The 17,536-nt window shown below is 56.2% G+C and overlaps 1 protein-coding gene across 1 annotated transcript; it reads left to right on the top strand.

Moving 5' to 3' along the window:
- Window positions 1-6,461: 6,461 nt before the first annotated feature.
- PLP1 (proteolipid protein 1) lies at window positions 6,462-16,205 on the top strand. The gene is made up of 9 exons (XM_062503167.1): window positions 6,462-6,528; window positions 10,956-11,084; window positions 11,328-11,407; window positions 13,414-13,631; window positions 14,061-14,217; window positions 15,134-15,302; window positions 15,514-15,587; window positions 15,699-15,764; window positions 16,134-16,205. The coding sequence occupies exons 1-9, from the start codon at window positions 6,462-6,464 to the stop codon at window positions 16,203-16,205; spliced, it is 1,032 nt and encodes a 343-aa protein (XP_062359151.1).
- The last annotated feature ends 1,331 nt before the right edge of the window (window positions 16,206-17,536 follow it).

Genomic DNA, 17,536 nt, shown 5'->3' with positions numbered 1-17,536 from the left:
ATAGGCTTATCCCCCATGTCCCTCAAATCAAAGCATGAGGTGGTTTTTCTGTTAACAGTCAAGATTCCAGCCAGCAGGCAGCTGTCAGTGTTGGGCTCCTGGAGACAGGCATCCACCACCAGGCTGCCCTGAGGCTGCTCTCCCCAAAGGCAGCAAGACTGGGCAGGGGGCAAAGACCACACTCTGATCCAGTGGCTGCCAGCCTGGTGCAGCCCCCAGGGGCATCCTTGTGTCCCTGCCCCAGAGCTGTCCCTGTTACCGTGCCAGGCTCTTCTAATAGGAGACATGCAGGCAACAGAGACTGAGTTTGCTCAGATGGGGAGAAAAGCAGAATATCTTTTTTCCCTTTCCCTCCACTGTCTCTGAGTTCACATCAAACTGCTTCCTTGAGGCCAGACACCTGCCTCAAATCTGCCTGACTCCAGAGCCTGGGGAAGGGCTGTGCCAACCCACACCGCCTGTATCCCAACCCCTCTCTGCTGCTCAGCCCCGCATTGCCAAATCTATAGATTTAATCCTGTGTGATAAATGAAACCCTGAAGTGTATTTACAGACAACACCATAACAAGGCGGGGTGAGTCATTCAACCCCTTGAAAACTGGTTCGGGCTTTTTCCGGAGAAAAGGCTCAGGTGCTTAAGCTCAGTTTCATGATAAAGACCAGCTTTGTGCTATTTGTGTTGAGGGGTGGGGAAGCAGGTGAAGGAGTGCACTTTGCTCTTCATGTAGGACCACAAAGTCATCCTGCTGCTTCCCATTCATTCTTGGTCTCTCCTTTGGAGTGAGCACAGATTTGCCTTTGCCCTGGAGCCAAGAAGACCTGAAGTATCAGGAGGGACAGAAGCTTCAGGTGGCCACAGGTTTGTGGTGGGATTTGAGTAACCTGCTCCAGCACCCCTCCAGCAGGCTTGGAGGGTCAGCTGCTCTGGGCAGGGCTTGGTAGCAGCTTAGAGGGGGGCACTGCTTGCTCTGCATCTTTCAGCCCCAGACCCAGTGAAGGGCTGGCATGTGGGCCAGGACAGGATAACAACTCTGCAATTCATCAGGCACAGAGTCTGTTTGATGCTCTGGGAGACTGTGCTTGTTGTAATTTAGAAAGCACCACATCACAGGCACCTCCGTCCTGTCTCCTAATCCTCTCCTGACTTCTTTCCCCTCTCCGAAGGCTCCCAGCCAGCCCAACCAGCTCTGGACATCCTCCTGTCTCTTTTGTCCTAGGATTGGGATTTTCTTTTGCAGAAACCAAGGTGTGAAATAGAGCTGCTGCGTGCAGAGGGCTCTGCCTGCCAGCGTGCAAGGGCTGCTGTGCACTTCTCTGGACCAACTGCTTAAATGCTTAATGAGCCCTGGGGAAGCAAAGCACTCCTTGTGAAAGATTGAAGTTCTCTGTTGCCTTCAGTTTTGGGCCATGTCAGCTGTCCTTTCCCTTTTTTAATCCTCTGACCAGTGAAAATAAGGGAGAGCAGGCACAGTCTCATCACTGTTTCTAAGGAAAACAGCAAAATAAACAGGAAAACCCCATGTGCCTGCACTTGAGGAGAGAACATCCCCTCCACCCTGGGGGGACATGGAGGCAGACTCCCCCAAAGCAAACATTTTGAGGCATTTAATGGGGTGTGAAATTAATGCTGGAGAAAACACATTCTCGTGGGTGGCTGTGCACTGCTGCCAGCCCGAGGCTCTCCATGGCTGCCCGGCATGAGCCCAGTTTGGACGCTGTGTTGTCATGTAATGTCACTGTTTTTCCAGTGTCATGCTGGTCCCTGCCTTTCCCTGGAGAAGCTGTATAATAGGCTGTGGGTGCTTTCCTTTCCCAGCAGCAGCAAAAATCATCTCATTGCAATAAATGGTGAAGGGATTGGTAACTGTAGTGGTGCTTTGGTGGGAGGACTGGGGTCCCAGTGATACCAGCACATAGGCAGAGGGCCCAAACATGCCCCCATTCCTTAGCAGGGCAAACAGGCACAGAGCTCAGGTGTAGCCACCAGAGGGACAGGGCAGGATGTCCCTCCCTTTCTGTGGCCTGGAAGGTCATAAGTTGCCAGGGGTATTTGGAACTGCTCCTAAAGGAAGGTGGCACCGTGGTGTAGGAGGAGGGGACAGGTGGCACTGGGGACCCCAGTGGGGGCTTGGTGTATATGCAGCAGTGCCAGCAGGACCTAGTGCCTCACTGAGCAGGGCAGGGTGACCCAGAGAGGCTTGCAAGGTGAACTGAGATATTGGTCCCAACTCCAGCAAATGTTGCTCTGATTTTGTGGCACTTTTCCAGGCTAAAAATACCCCTGCTGCTGGTGCTGGGGGTGGGCTCTGCATGCAGTGGCTGTGAAGGGATGCTCTGTGCTGCGGGACTGGCCAAGGGCAGCTGGACCATCCGGCTGGGGTGGCCCTGCCAGCAGCCGTGGGGCTGCCACTCCTGCTCCATGAGCAGCCAGGCACAGAGGTCACCTCTCCTCTCGCTCCAAATGACCTGGCACCTCTCTCCGGGGCTGTGCCAGATGCAGCTGCTCGTCCATCAGTCCCCAAAATACTGTGTGGGGACAGGGCATCCTCAGTGAGCACTCTGAGCTGTGCTTCAGCCCAGCACTGGGTTCTTTGCTGATCCCAGAGGGTCACTTGAGCTCATCTGGGAGCTCCTCAGGGGCTGGGATGTTGCAACAGGGCTCATTTCCCTAACAATGTACAGTGAGGTCTGAGGACTTAGCCCGTCACTGTGGTTGTGGGGCTACTGCATGTGCTAAGGAAATGTGCCCCCAGACCCTCCAAACAGCTGTGGGGGGACATCACTGGGCTGAGAGGGCACTTACCTGTCCCTGTGTGTCCCAGCTGCTGGGGAGATGGGTTTGGGACACCGGAGTGGGTGGCTGGAGGGGGCAGGGTTGACAAACCTCTCTGAGGCTTGGATGCAATCCCAGCGTGGCAGGATCCAGCTGGGTCAGCCCCATCCCACTTCATCTGTGCCCTCCTGGCCGTGGGGAGCAGCTTAGTCCTGTTCCTCTCTACCCTTCCAAGCAGATCACTCAGAGCATCCTGGAGCCCCTGAACACCTTCCCTGCAGGCTGGGAGATCTTTCAGCTGTTCTGAAAACCATCAAAGAAAAGAGAGTCCAGTGCTTGTTCTTCAAAACCACCCCCTCATCAACAGGCGCTTATCCTCATCTGTCTAACATATTTCTGATATTTTAGGGCAGGTTTTCAAGTAACTATTTTGTGTACATCTCACCCATCATGTCCAGCCAAGTGACTGCCACCCTGGCCTGAAGACATGGACTGGATGGTTCAAATTTTCCTTTGTCTGTCCATGGGCTGCAGACCTTGTGTCTCCTGGCCCTAGCGGTGCTCTGCTTTGGGTGGACTCTGTGGGTTGTATTCACAGATAGAGCAAGCGAGGAGGGAACTGCAGACAGAGGGAAGGCTGGAGCAATGGCACTGCCTGATCCTGTGACCTTGGCAAGCCAGCAGGATGAACAGGGAGATTTAATTTAGATAAGTGTCAAGCAAGACTCTTGGGGACAGCAGCAAAGCCTGGCACAGATTCCAAAACCCTCAGAGGACACCTTGCTTCCCCAGGGTGCTGGCCTGACCCTTGCTCTGCTTCCAGCATTTCCAGTGTTTCTGGAGAAAATCTACTGGACTTAGACACTGCAAGACCCCTCAGCCCTAACCTCTGCCTTCCCCTCACCTACTGCAGCTCTTTGCCCTGCCTGAGCACGGGAGGGGAGGAGTTGTTGTGTCAAATCAATGCCTCAGTAAGGCTGGGCATTGGTGGCAGTGGGGGAGTGGGGACAGGGTCAGCATGGTGCCCCAATCTCCTTCCCATTTGGGGTACCAGCTCTGTGCATCCTTGGCCACGGTTGCCATGGTGATGCACATGTCTCCCTGCAGCAGGAGCACTGGGGTTTGATGAGCTGTGTTCACTGTTCTGGCTTCCACAGCTCTCCTGCCCTCAGCCCCAGCAGTCTCCAAGCAGGAAAGCAGAAGGAGATCACCAGGAGCAGACCATGGGGTTGTGCTGTGTGCCATTCCCTGTAGGCTGCCTGCCCCCAACTCATTGGATGGCACCGGTTTTATTTTGTCTTCAGCTAGAGACCCCCAGGAGGGACAAGTTTGGAAAATGGAACCAAAATGGAACATTGCACATCAGGTGGCAAGTGCAGGGAGGAAGGAATAAGAAATCAGGCCCTGTGCCTTGTGCCCCCTGCTACTCCCCTCCGCCCCCAGCATGGCCTCTGTGGTGGAGATGGAGGATTTATTCAGATGCAAATCCTCCCACTGCTGCCCAGATAAAACAGCAGCAGGTCAGGCAGCTGGTTCCACGGGAAATATTGACTGTGGGAGTCAGTGTGTGGAGCTGCCACTGTGTCACTGGCATCCTACAGAGCTGGTAGATGTGACTGTGCCAGAGAAGCCATGGCTGGGAGGGGACAGCATGCTGAGTGCCACTCGGGTGGTGCTGGTCATGTGGCTGCAGAGGATGGTGCCATGAGGAGCCTGCTCTGATCCCGGGTTCATCCCCACCCTGTCCTCTGCCTCCCACTGCTGTGGGCTCTGTGCTGTCTGTCCTGGGGCCCCTGCTGCAAGTGGCATCTTGGCAAAGCATCTCCTCTGTCCCCATGTCACCACCTTGCCATCCCCAGGGGCTGAGGCTGATTCCCCGTGCAGGGAGGGCTGCACAGGGACATCACCTCAGGAGAAGTAATGCCTGGAGCCACAAATGAGTCCATGGTCCCCAGAGCCACCCCAGAACGTGTGTAGTGTCCAGCTGGAAGGGAGCACAGGAGGGTTTTATGGCTGCTGTCCCCAGTGCACTCTCTGAGAACTGCCTGTGTCTGCAGCCCTGCAGAGAGGCAGGGGGTGCCAGGTGGGGAATGTGTCACCTCTCACTCCCACCTCCTGCTCCTACCACTGGCTTTGCTCTCCAGGAAACACCTGGAGAAAAACAGCACGGTCTCTTGTGGCTCAGGCACAGAGCTGTGACAGCAATGCCACCCTGGGGGCTGTCACTGCTGTCCTTCTGCAGTCCAGCCCAGCCATCACCTCCCAGTGCCCACTTGCTCATCCTCCAGGAGAGCCCTGCTGCAGCTGGCACCTGCTGGGCATCCTGCCAGCCTGAGGAGAGGGCTCAGAGAGGCTGGGTGAGACCCTGTGCCCTGGTCCCTGAGAGGGGCATTACCCTGGCATGTGTGGGGACTGGGGCTGGCATGGGGATATGAGAAACATCTTCCTGGGCTCTAGAAGAAAGTACAGGGACAGGCTCTCTCTCTGGGCAGGAATCCAAGACTGAACACTGCAGGCACAACCTCCAGTGCTCAAGGGCTTTCTGGCTGACCCAGGACCTCCCTCAGCATCACTCGGCCTCCTGTGAGCTCGGGGAAGGTGTGGGACAAATTAACACCTTAACACCTCCTTGGCTGTTTGGAAGCAAATGAATTCACCTGAGCTTTTTCAAATGGGTCCTCTTGGCAGCAAGAAATAAATGGGGACACCCCAGAAATGACCTGATGCTGGCATTGCCTGCACCCTCCCTCTACAGAACCCACTGCAGCTTCACAGGGACACAGCAATCCTGGGCTGTATTTGATGTTCTCATCTACTCTCCCCTCCAAGGAGACAGGATGACATTTGTCTTTCCCTTCCAGGATTTTCTGAAAAGTAAATGAGAATAGTTCAAGAATATGACCCCACGAATGGCAGAGTGAGAAAGTAATGAACAGCCTGGAAAACATCAGAGTGAGGCATCTGTTTACCCTCCAGCAGGAAGAAAATCAAGGAGAAAGGCAGTGGATGTGAAAGGCAAATCTGTTGGAAAAGGAGCCAGGGGAAAAGAAATCACCTTCTCCACAAACCTGTAATTAATCTGAGGGGCTCATTGCACTGAGTGAGAAGCTTTGTGAGAATTTATTTTGAAATTAGAAACCAGACTAAGAAAGTTGCTTGTACCACTGTATTATGCCCAATTTCTGCAGTAAATAACAGGGCTGTTTGGTGGATAAAAGGAGCAGTGAAGAGCCAGGAAGCCTTCCAGTGCCTGGGCTGTCCTCCCACCAGCTGGGCCCTCAATAAGGGTGCTGCACGTGCCATTGCTGGCACCCCTTGGGTGTACCCTGGGTTCTGCTGCCAGCAGCTGCCCGAGCCCCTGATTCCCCCAGGCACAAACACAGCCTGAACACCTGGGTGACACAGCCTGTGAAAGGTGTGGGGACAGCAGAGAGGCTCCTGCAAGTGTCACCTCGGGGATGGCAGCCACCCTGCCCTGAGCATGTCTGTGGAGCTGGTGGTCCCTGCTGCCCCCCAGAAGTGAGCCCTGGCAGAGTGCACAGCCTGCACAAGATGTTCCAAACTTAAAAACTTGGTGGGTTTAAAAAGCCATGCTCCTGCAGAGGGAAACATCAGCCAGAGACACTGAAACAGAAGGGCAGACATCTGCTGAGCTTCTCTGAAGGGTGACTGCGTGGGAGATGAGCTCATGTCGGTGCCATCCCTGCTGGCCAGCACCTCCTCTGTGCTCCCGGATAAAGTGTGGACAGGCAGAGGTAAGTGCTGGTGCCAGATAGGAGAGCTCTGTCCCTGGGTTATCCAGCAGGGCTTTGTTGCACTGCCTGCACCCCTGCTTGCTGGGGAGGGTCCTGAGAGCCCCAGAGCATCCCTGGGGTGCTCAGGGTGCAGGGTCCCCACAAGGCTGGCACCCCCAAAGGGTTTTAGCTTCTCCTCTCCTGAGCAGCCCCCACCCTTCCTCTGTCATCCTGCAACGCTGGCCTGTCTGTCTGTCCTTCAGCATGCCTCTCCTGTCCTCTGACAGCCTCTACCAGCTTCTTCCTTTTTTTTAATTTAATTTTTGTTAGCACATTTTGTAGCCTTGCAGCAGCCTGGGAAGACAAACAGGACAGTGAGGACAGCCAGGCCTGGGCTGGCTCTGGAGGGAGCCCTTGGCATCCCGGGAGGAGGCAGCTGGACAGATGCTGCTGCAGCCACCACAGCCTTCCCACGGTCACTATCTCCTCTTGGTTTGGTCGGGGCCACCTGGGAAAACAGGAGGTTTTGCATGGCAGGAAAACCCCAAATCCCTGCTGCTCGGGCTCCCTGGGTGCTGTCACCCTGCTGGTGGGTGAAGCAGGGCAGGGAGGTGGGTGAGGAGGAGAGTTAAAATCAGCAGCAGATGACAAGAAATTCATCCTGACCGGGGAAGAGAGTGGCTAAAAATAGCAGCAGGGTTCTCAGCTGTGACAAGATACGCTGGGATTTCTCCTGCTGACAGATGTATAATGGATAAGGACGCTGCACGTGCCACTGCTGGTGCCTCTTGGGTGTACCCAGGGCTGTGCCTGCATTTTGGGGAGCAGAGTGGACCCAGGGCTGTCTGTGTTTTGCAGGGTCAGCACACACTGATTTTGGCCACTGAGCATCTTTGAAAACCCAGTCCCATTCCCAGGGGAGTGCACAAAATGAGGAATGCAGGCAGGGCATCCCCCTTGGGGCTGTAAGCAAAGAAATCAATTAGCAGGGAATACAAATCATCCCTGAAACTGCATTAAATCCCCTTCTCCCAGGTGGCCTCCCTGCTGCCTCCTGCCTCACTCCAGGGAGGGCTGCCTGCATGCCCAGCGTGTGCTGGGAGGGGGTAGGACAAGCAGGAGGCTGTCCTGTGCCATCGGAGTGATGGGACAAGTGTGATAGTCTGTGGTGGTTGTGAATGAATGGCTGCACACAGAGACAGGGAGGATGCTTTGGTCCCCTGCCCCACATGCTCCTGCCTGCTTTTCCATCTCACTGCTTTGCCCTAAAGTAGGGGAGTGGCATGAACCAATGGTGCCTGTGAGGCTGTCCCTTTGCCATTGATGTTCCTTGCTTGTCCTCCCAGCCCCGAGCTTGCCTTCCCCATGGCCCAGGGGAATTCTGAGTCTGACCTGCAGCTGTGAATAGAAAAACCCACAAAAATTCTAGGGAGTCCTTTCCATGTGGGGAGCGTTTTTAGAGATATGTGTGTGTGCCCATCCAAAGCCTTCATTTTGGTTCAGCCCTTTGCAGCATCCCAGTGCAGATTGTGGGTGACTGGGGGAGGAAATCTCCCTCCAAGCCTTGCCCCTGTCAGCCCCCAGCACACCTCGCAAGGGGCAAAGTGTGGCAGCCACAGGGTCTGTTAATGAGGGCTCATAGCTAAGCCCTTCATTTCCCTGGAGGGGTGGGGGTGGTTTTAGACGTAATTGGTCACTGCCCAAGGGTCAGAACAAATTGCAAGGTGATCCATATTGATTTATAAGCACGTTTATTTTTACCAGCCTGGCGTGTTCCCCTCCTGGCTGGCAAGCAGGGATGCGTCCTCCTTTCCCCACCTGAGAAGCAGCAGTGTTTTCTCTGGCAGGGATGAGCCAACCAGAGAACTTTGATGTGGGCTGGCAGGCTCCCTGCAGCTCCCCTGGGGCCTCATCCAGGAAAGGGCTGAGCTGCAGGACTGCTCTGAGCAAGCAGAAGTGTGCGGTTTGGTTTGCAGCAGAAGCTCTCACAAACTCTGTGTCAGGAAAATTAATCCACAAACACCAGAGGTTTATGTCCGAAAAGGAGACAGAGGAGTCCTTTTACTTTATTTGAATAAAGGGAGAGGCCATTGGGCATTCCCTGGGGGTCTCTCAGATTTTTGGAGGACGCAGCCTCCTTTTTATCCTCATTTCCCAGCCACATTTCCCTCTCTCTTTCCCCACTGGCTGAGGTACCTGAGAGGTACAGACTTCCCAAAATGCCTGATACTTGAGATTCCCCTCTAATGTACAACCCTCCCTTTTAATTTTTAGTTCTTACGGAATTCATGGTTTTCCCCCATTGCTTCTTGCATCTTTCGATATCCAATTTCACTTATCATCAAACCTACAGTTTGTTTGTAAAGGCAAATATCTTTTTCCATTGATAAATTAGTGGAATCCTTCCCATTGTTTCTTTTATCTCTCAGTGCTAGTCTTGTCTACCAGCAGACCCACAGCTTGTTTGTAAAGACAAATCTGACATTCCTCTCAGAAACTCTCCAAGTGAAATGCAGGAGAGGGATGCAATAAGGGCTTTCCAACATCCCATGGCCACAGGTGGCCCCAGGGCTCTGGCCCCTGTAGTGCAGGCACAGGGCAGTGTTTGGGGTGGGCTGTGGATTGCCAACCCAGCAGCTTGGGGCAGGGTACCCTCCATGCTGCCACAGGAAAGGCAACTCCAAACATTTTCTGCACATTTTCTTCTCTCTCAGGCTTTAGAAATCCAGAGAGGGGATTTCTCCTTTTCCCTGCCTTGCAGCCCTGCTCTGGAGCATCCATGGAGCGCTGCTAGGAGGTGGTGAGCTGGTCCCCACTGCCTCTAATGACAGGGCCAAGGGGTTTCCAGCCCACTTTTTGTCATCCACCTGCTGACAAAAAGTGCCCAATAGCCAAGAATTTTAAGCCACTTTGTGCAGAAATCACAGTCCCTCTTAGCTGCTCACCTTGTGCCCAATGAGGTAAAACTCCCACTTTCCTCCAGAGCGTTCAGAAATGGCAGAGTCAGCAAGTTTGGAACTTCTATGGAAACAAAAAGAGAGGTTGATATGTTTTTACCTCATGTCATATTTTATTCTTTTCCTGTCATGTTGAATTTTAGATGCTTTACTTATGGGGGACTTTTTATGTAATACTTTTTCCTCCTGGTGGCTGGGGGTCTCTCTGGGATTCCCTGGGATGCAGGCAGGACTCTGCTGGTTTCCAGTGGCTGGAGGGGTTCTGGTTATTTCCCATGTGGTGTTGCAAGTCTGTCACCTTCCCATTTCAAGGTGATCATGGCCAGGTGACATCACTGCCAGGCCACCTGGGTGCCACCTTGGGAGCTAAGGGAGTTGCCCAAGGATGCTGCCCACAGTGCTGGCAGAAGCTCCCCCTGCTGTGTTGTCCCCTCCCATCCCACACCTGGTTGAGGACATCAGGCAGCCCCTCTGCCATCCTGCCTTGCAGTGGGAAACTGAGGCAGGGAGCAGTGCTGTGGGGCCAGGAGCTGTGCCCCGCTGATGTGGGGTGAAGTTGGCCACCACAAAGCCCTGGCAGCATTTGCACAGATGCCCAAGTGGTGTTTCCCCCCAGCCCAACTGTGAGCAAGCCAAGGGGTGGCTTTTTGGGTTAGTGGGGAAGGGGCAGGGTCCCTGCAGGGTGGCCCAGCCTGGTCCTAGTGTGCCACAGCCCAGAAACTCCCAGCCCAGCAGTGTCCCCAAGCCCAGGGACAGCCAGGCCCTGCCACCTCTCTGCCTGGCACAAAGTGGGGCATTGAGGGACACAGCAGGGCTTTGTCCACCCTGTGCCTGCCGGGAAGGGGCCGGTTGCCCTCTGCAGGCTCCCTTGGCCCTGTGCTGCCTCCACAGCTGCAGGGGACCAGGGCCACCCATGGGAACTGTGACACCCAAGGGACATGGGGTGCCCAAGGGACCAGGCTGTGCCTGTCCAGCCCTAAGGCCATGGGGACCCACGGGTGTCCCCACTAGAATCCCATTGCCCCATGGGGGTCATGGGGCTGGGGAAAGTAGCTGCAGGACTCCCATCAAAAGGGGGGAAAGTTCCAGTTTGGAGCCCCCAAAGCTGAAAGCAGGTGCCTGGGATGGGGAACCCCTCTTTCCTTCTGCCAGATGCTGGGAGTCAGGGAGGTGACAGGGGTACACCACTGCTGTCCCATAGGGCCAGACTCCCACACTGCCTCAGTGGGCAGCTTGGACAAAAACAGCCTGGTGGGTCTGGGGGGTGTCCCCACAGCCACCAATGAGGGGGGACAACCCCCTCCCCTGCCCCCAGACTGCTCTTTTACTTTTGCAAAAGCCTTTTTCCCCAAAAGTGCAGAGTGGGGTCATTGGGCAGCCGCGGGCACTCGGGAGCTGGCAGCCAAGGGGTGCTGGGGGGGCCGGGGAGGGCGGGCCCGGTCCCTTTAAGGGGGGTGGCTGTCACTCAGAGAGCCCTTTTCTTTGCTGGAGAGCCGGACAGGCACCCAGAGGGGGAAAATCCAGGGCGTGGGACCGCCTGGCAGGGAGGGCAGGGCTCCGCACACAGCACCGAGCAGCAGAGCGGGCGGTCGGGGGAGTTGGCCAAGTCCAGCACCATGGGTGAGTATGGGGTGAGGCTGGGGGACACCTGGGGGGCTCTTGCTGGTGTCTCTGGGGAATTTATCCCAAAGCAGAGCCTACTGAAACTTTCCTCTGGCACGAGTGAAGTTCTGGTGACCCCGATGTGCCCATGCTGGCCAGGGGAGCTGCTGAGGGAGGATGCCTCAGCATGGCAAGGATGATGTTTTCTTTCCCAAGGCAGTTTTCTGTCCCCGTGCGGTTTTGTGCTGTCTGTGGGGGCAGATGCCATCCCCACAGCCTGTCCCACCCGAGCCCTCACTGCATGGAGAGATGAGAGCTCCAGCCTGGGGCTGGCAGGAGCTGTGAGGTCCAGGCAGGGCACTGAGTCTGTCACAGCTTGTGCCACTCGTATGACAGCAGCCTTGGGGAAACAGAGAAACACCTTGTGCCTCCGTTTCCCTACTGATGCAGCACAGCTAATACTCACCAGTGTACCCCTGGGGAATTGGGGGTGCTCTGTTCCTGGGGGTGCTCTGTTCCTGGGGATGCTCTGTTCCTGGGGATGTTCTGTTCCTGGGGATGTTCTGTTCCTGGGGGTGCTCTGTTCCTGGGGATGTTCTGTTCCTGGGGATGTTCTGTTCCTGGGGGTGCATGGTGCTGCTGGCCCCTGCCTGCTCCTCCTGTCTGCAGCACGTTGTTTGGCGCTGGCAGCAGCGGAGCCTGGGTACAAGGCTCAGGATTGTGTGGCACAAGGGCTCTTTCTCCCCTCTCCAGCCTTCCCCACTGCAGCTTCCCAAAGCAGAGAGGTTGTGGCAGGGAGCCTGTCAGGCCCGGCTGCATCCTGGGACTCGCGGTTCCCTGGGAATGGAGCTGTTCACTGCCCCAGAGTGGGCACCTCCGTGCCATCTCTCAGGTGGCCAAAAATAAAACCAGAAAAGGCAAGTTTGGCCCAGCACCCTGCTGGGTGCACAGGGCTCTCCCTGTGGTTCCCAGCGAGGTTGGGAGCAGTGCTGGCCAGGATGAATGACACCCCCCCCGGATCTGCTGTGTCCAAGGCAAACAAGAGGGAGGGGTCCCAGCACTCCCCTAAAGTGCTGCTTTTGTTCCCTGTTTGCTCTTGGCATGGGGCAGCCACTGGGGTGGCAGTGCCAGGACAATCCCCTATTGTCCTCTGTGCCACTGCACAACCTTGCTCCCAGTGGGGAGGGGAGAACTGGCCAGGACCCCACGGCTTTCTCATCCTCCTGGGGAGGAGATAAGCACTGTGGGATTTGTGGAGGGCATGTGGGTTTGGTGTGGGTGCCTTTTTGGCATTCAAGGCAGAAATTCTATCCCCCGATGGGATGTGCCCAGGCAGCTACTGTGCCCTGGGCAGTGGTGTGCCAGAGCCCCATGTCCTGGGGAAGGGGAGCAGCTTCCCTGTGCTCAGGTGTCAAACAGCCAGAGCAGCAGCTTGTCCCATCTTAGCTGGAGCCAAATGCTGGTGGTGCAAACCCACCTGGCTGTCTGCCCCCAAAGCAGGCAGGAGAGCAGCTGGCTGGGCACCTCCAAACCCAGCCCACTGGGAAACTGAGCCAACACTCCTGTATGTTAGAGACCTGACGTGCAGAAAGAGCAGGTGCCCATGGCCTCAGTGCTGAAAAAATCCAGCATTTAGGCACTCCAAGCGGCACGCTGCCATGTGTCCTTGCTTTCCCTGCCCACACGCAGGTCCTGGAGGACTAAACCTATTACACAAGTGTTGTCATTTGTGGAACTAATGCAGCTCCTTCCTACAAACACATCTGCCTACATAAAGGGGTAGATGCAGCCAGAGCTGGCTGCGGGGTGCCAGACAAGGGATGAGTGCCCAGGGTGCCACCTGCAAGTCCAGAGTGCTCGGGGTGTGTTCTGGCTCCTATTGTGCTGCCCCAAGCAGGGCCACCTTGCTGGATGTTCCCTGGGTTTTATCTCTGTGGAGGTGCTGGGTTCCCCTCCATCTTCAATGGCAAAATAAAACTGCAGGCAGCTGGCATAGCCACTGCCCCAGCCGGGCTGTGGTGGCAGTGGGGAGCCCATTAGCAGCTTGTTTGCCAGGTCCCACTGGCATTACGCTACATCACGCTCCATTTCCATCTGTTTGTCACGGGTGAGCATGGCTGGCTCGCCTCAGCTCCTCATAGCCCCTGTGCCCCACACTGCCACCATCCCTGGGCACCCTTGGCTGGGCTCCTGAGCTGCTTACAGAGCTCTCAGGGTAACTGTTTGGTTTGGCTAAACAGCACTGCAATGGGTCATTTCTGGGGTTTTCCCCCCTCCTGCCAGGCACCTTTCTCCACTGCCCTCATGCTACTGAGCTGTTGCCTCCAAGCAATCCTTGTCCTGGCAGTCCTGTCCTACCTCACCTCTTTTCTCCATAGGTTTACTCGAGTGCTGTGCCAGATGTCTCATTGGGGCACCCTTTGCTTCCTTGGTTGCCACTGGCCTGTGCTTCTTTGGGGTAGCGCTGTTTTGTGGCTGTGGGCACGAAGCCCTCACAGGCACTGAGCAGCTCATCGAGACCTACTTCTCCAAAAACTACCAGGACTATGAGTTCCTCATCGATGTGTAAGTACCCTGCTGCAGAGCATCCCCCTCACACCAGAGCCCCTAACACCTTCATCCTGCTCTGTGCCAGGCTGGGCTGGCCAGGGCCAGCCTCTCACCTGAGGCAACCCAAGCTGCCTTTGCCCATGGCTCCATGGCAGGGTCCAAGTGGCCACTTGTTTTCATTTCACACCAGTTTTTATCTGACCCTTGCTAGGTGTCCTGGGTAGAGCTGTACCTCTGCACTGGGTAGGTATGGAGGACATTAGGGAGTCAGTGGCAGCCTTGCTCACCACAGCTTTTCCCCAGCTTGCTGTTCTTGTGGCTTCACCCTCTGTTTTGGTCCCCTTGGGGCAGTGTGGGGAGGGAAAGTGGCTGCCACACACAGGGCTGAGCTCTCCAGCACCACCCCGGCACCTGGGCACCCCTGCATACTCCTTTCCCCCACAGCATCCACGGTTTTCAGTACTTCATCTATGGCACAGCTGCCTTCTTCTTCCTCTATGGAGCCCTGCTGTTGGCCGAAGGCTTCTACACCACCGGTGCCGTCCGGCAAATCTTTGGGGACTACAGGACCACCATCTGCGGCAAGGGCCTCAGCGCAACGGTAACTGGGGGCCCGAAAGGGAGGGGAGCGCGAGGCCCCCAGCGAGCTCACTCGTGGCAGCGGGTGTGTCATTGTTTGGGAAAGTGGCTAGGACATCCTGACAAGGTGATCTTAACCGGGGTTTGGCACCCCTTCGCGCGCCCCAGCGGGTTCACCACGCTCGGTGTGGCCAAAGGGCAGGAGACTGCGGCCATCTGGGTTTTGGGATATCCCAAAGGGAAGCACAGCCCTGCTGTCCTCCCCCAGGCCTGCCATGGTTCTTGGGGACCAAAGCAGCCCAATTGGCTACGTTTAATAAAACTGCTTCATGTTTAAACATGGGCAGGGGAGAATCTGAGCATCCCTGCAGTGCTGGCAGCTCTAAGCTCCATGGCACCCAGTACCCTGGGGTCATTCTCTACCTCTGGATTTATCCCGTCCACTCTGCTTGGGAACCACAACAAAGTGCTGGCAAAGGGATCCTGTGGCCTGGGGGAGCAGAGGGGCAGGGCTGTGGTTCCCTTGGGGGCTGGTTGGGGTGGCACCATGGAGGGAGGGCAGGAGAGCCACTTGACACGCCAAGGCAGCTTTTGCAGCTGCCCTCTCACAGAGACCAAACCCTGTTTGGCCATGGCCACGGTTACCACCCCTACCAAGTATGGCAGCCATTCTGCTGCTGCCAGTCACCCCCATGCACACACAGCTGGGTGTGAATCCGGGACTGGCACTGGTCCTGTGAGCTGCAGGAGCCCCCATCTTGGGCTGCTCTGCTGTGCTGTGCTGCCTGCCTGGGGACATGCTGGCTCTGGCAGGTGGTGCAGTCCATTCCCCACCTGCCTCAAGCCCTCCCATGCCTGGGGAACCTCGCGCTCCCCTGTCCCTGTCCTTGGCCACTTGGTAACCATGGCTCTGCCCGGGTTTGTCCTGCCCCTTGCAGTTTGTGGGCATTACCTACGTCCTGACCATCATCTGGCTCCTGGTGTTCGCCTGCTCTGCGGTGCCTGTCTACATCTATTTTAACACTTGGACCACCTGCCAGTCCATTGGCAACCCCACCAAGACCTCGGCCAGCATTGGCACCCTGTGTGCAGATGCCAGGATGTACGGTGAGTGCCGGTTCACCATCCAGGAGCCAGGGCTCAGGGCAGAGGAGAGGGGATGGAGGGCAGGGCCCAGGCACGTTGGGTGGGATAAAGCAGGGAAAGTGCTAAAGAGCCCCAAAATGCTTGGGGGTGTGTGACAGGTGGCTGCAGGAAGCTGAACAAGAAAATCAGCTGTCAGCCATGCCCTGCTCACCTGGCTCCCGCATCTCCACAGGCGTCCTGCCCTGGAATGCTTTCCCTGGCAAGGTGTGTGGCTCCAACCTGCTCTCCATCTGTAAGACCAGCGAGGTGAGTAACTCCTGCCACCTCATGTGTGCTCCCCTCAGTGGGACACCTTGGCTCTGGACTCCCCAGGCAGCACATGGGACCCTGTGAGCTCATCCTCCTCTTCCCTTGCAGTTCCAGATGACGTTCCACCTCTTCATCGCAGCCTTTGTGGGGGCAGCTGCCACGCTGGTCTCACTGGTGAGTCAGTGCTCCCCCTGCCCAGCCGTTCTTCTCCGCCTGGCAAGGATGTGGGGGAAAAGGACAGCGAAGGTGGTGGGCATGGATGGGACAGAGCCTGTGCTCGTGTCGTTTTCTGGCACGTAAGTGCAGATGGTGATTCCAGGCCATAAGGCAAAGGTGGCTGCAGGAGGGGATGAGAGGCTTTAGGAGACCACAAGGGAGAGGCCCTGCTGCCAATGCACTGAGTCCCCTGCCTTTCTCCAGCTGTCCTCTTGCTTTACACAGCACTGCAGTGTCCTGATGGTGCAGCAGGGCTGCGGGGCTCTGCAGGGCACTGCTCTCTTGGGGTCTGGGGCTGCTCCCCGCTCACTCTCTTCCCATCCACAGCTCACCTTCATCATCGCCGCCACCTACAACTTCGCAGTCCTCAAGCTGATGGGCCGAGGCACCAAGTTCTAGCCGGCGTGGTGGAGCCCAGCCAGACCAAACGCCCTTCTTTTGTCTAACCCCGAGGCTTTAACACTGCAGCCACCCGACGCCAGGTCTCCTGCGTTAACTCTGCCTTCGCTGATGACTCCCCTCCTCTTCCTCCCTCACATCCATTGTGCTGAGCGTGACCAGGAAGGAGAGTTTCCCACCAACGGATGCCTCTTCATGCACTTTTCTCTCGTTGCTCATCTGTAACGGGTTTGCTCTAGAGCCAAGCCCATCCACACCAGCCAGAGAAGAGGAGGGACTTATTCCAGTGTCCCAATGTTGCCTAGGGATGAGCAAAGGCCTTCAAGCTCCTGGGAGGAAGAAATCCATGTAGGTTGCTCCATGAGTAGCAAGAGGCTACCTAGAGAGAAAAGGAAGTTGGCCCAGTCCTGGTACCAATGCTAAAGAGTCTCCTGGAGCTGTCTGCTGTCACCACCCATGGATGGAGAATAAGAGAAGGATTTTTTTTCCCTTAGCAGAGAAAGATGAATTTAACCTAAATCACCTGCTGCAGCCACGGTAAAGGGAGTTCAGGGCAAGGATCTTCCCAGTGTGGAGAAGAGAGTGCTGACCCCAATGCCGATAAAGCCCTAACCCAGCTGCCCCCATTAAAGCCTTAAGGAGTTTGGTGTCTCTGTAGACAAGGGGTACTCTTGGCTTTACCCTCCAGGCAGCAGAGAGGCAGCAAATAGGTTTGACTGAGGAGGGGACACCTCTGCACCAAGCCCTGGGAGCGTAAAGCCAGAGCCATCCCTCCGTAGGCAGGGGATGAGCGTCAGGACCGCGTGCCTTGCCTGCCTGTCAGTGCCCTTCACAATGGTGCTCTTCTCTGGGGTGACGTCTGCTTCTCTAACCTCCGCTGTGCCGGAGAGCTCGGCTCCCTTCTCCCCCTTGTCAAATGTAACTGCCCCTCTTTCTGTCCCCCTGGTCCCCTCACTTCTCTCCTGCAAGTCAGGACAGCTGTCTTGTGCCTGCCAGGGTGGGAGGGACTGGCAGCATCTCGCTTCCAGGTGAAACCCATGAAAAAATTGAGGAGGGAAGGAAAGGTGGTGGTTGGGGGCGGGGGGAGAGAGGGGTCACAGGTGCAAACACAGCCCGTCTCTGCAATCCAGATCCTTTCTGGTGCCAGTCTTTTCCCATAGAGAGGGGTAGAGGGGCAAAGTGTTGGGGGCAGACCTCTCCTCCATGACTATTCTCCAGCGGGAGGAAAGCCCTCTGGCTAGGTAGCATGGGTCCATCCAAACCTGCAGAAGTGCTGTTTCCAGTCCTCCCTGACAACTGGTGATTTGGTTTGCTCTCCCTGCCTCTCTCCT

This window comes from Cinclus cinclus, chromosome 15 (genome assembly GCF_963662255.1).
Source record: "Cinclus cinclus chromosome 15, bCinCin1.1, whole genome shotgun sequence".
NCBI classification, from domain to species: Eukaryota; Metazoa; Chordata; class Aves; order Passeriformes; family Cinclidae; genus Cinclus; species Cinclus cinclus.
Note: the sequence above shows the minus strand (reverse complement) of the source record. Positions and strands in the feature narration are given on the sequence as shown.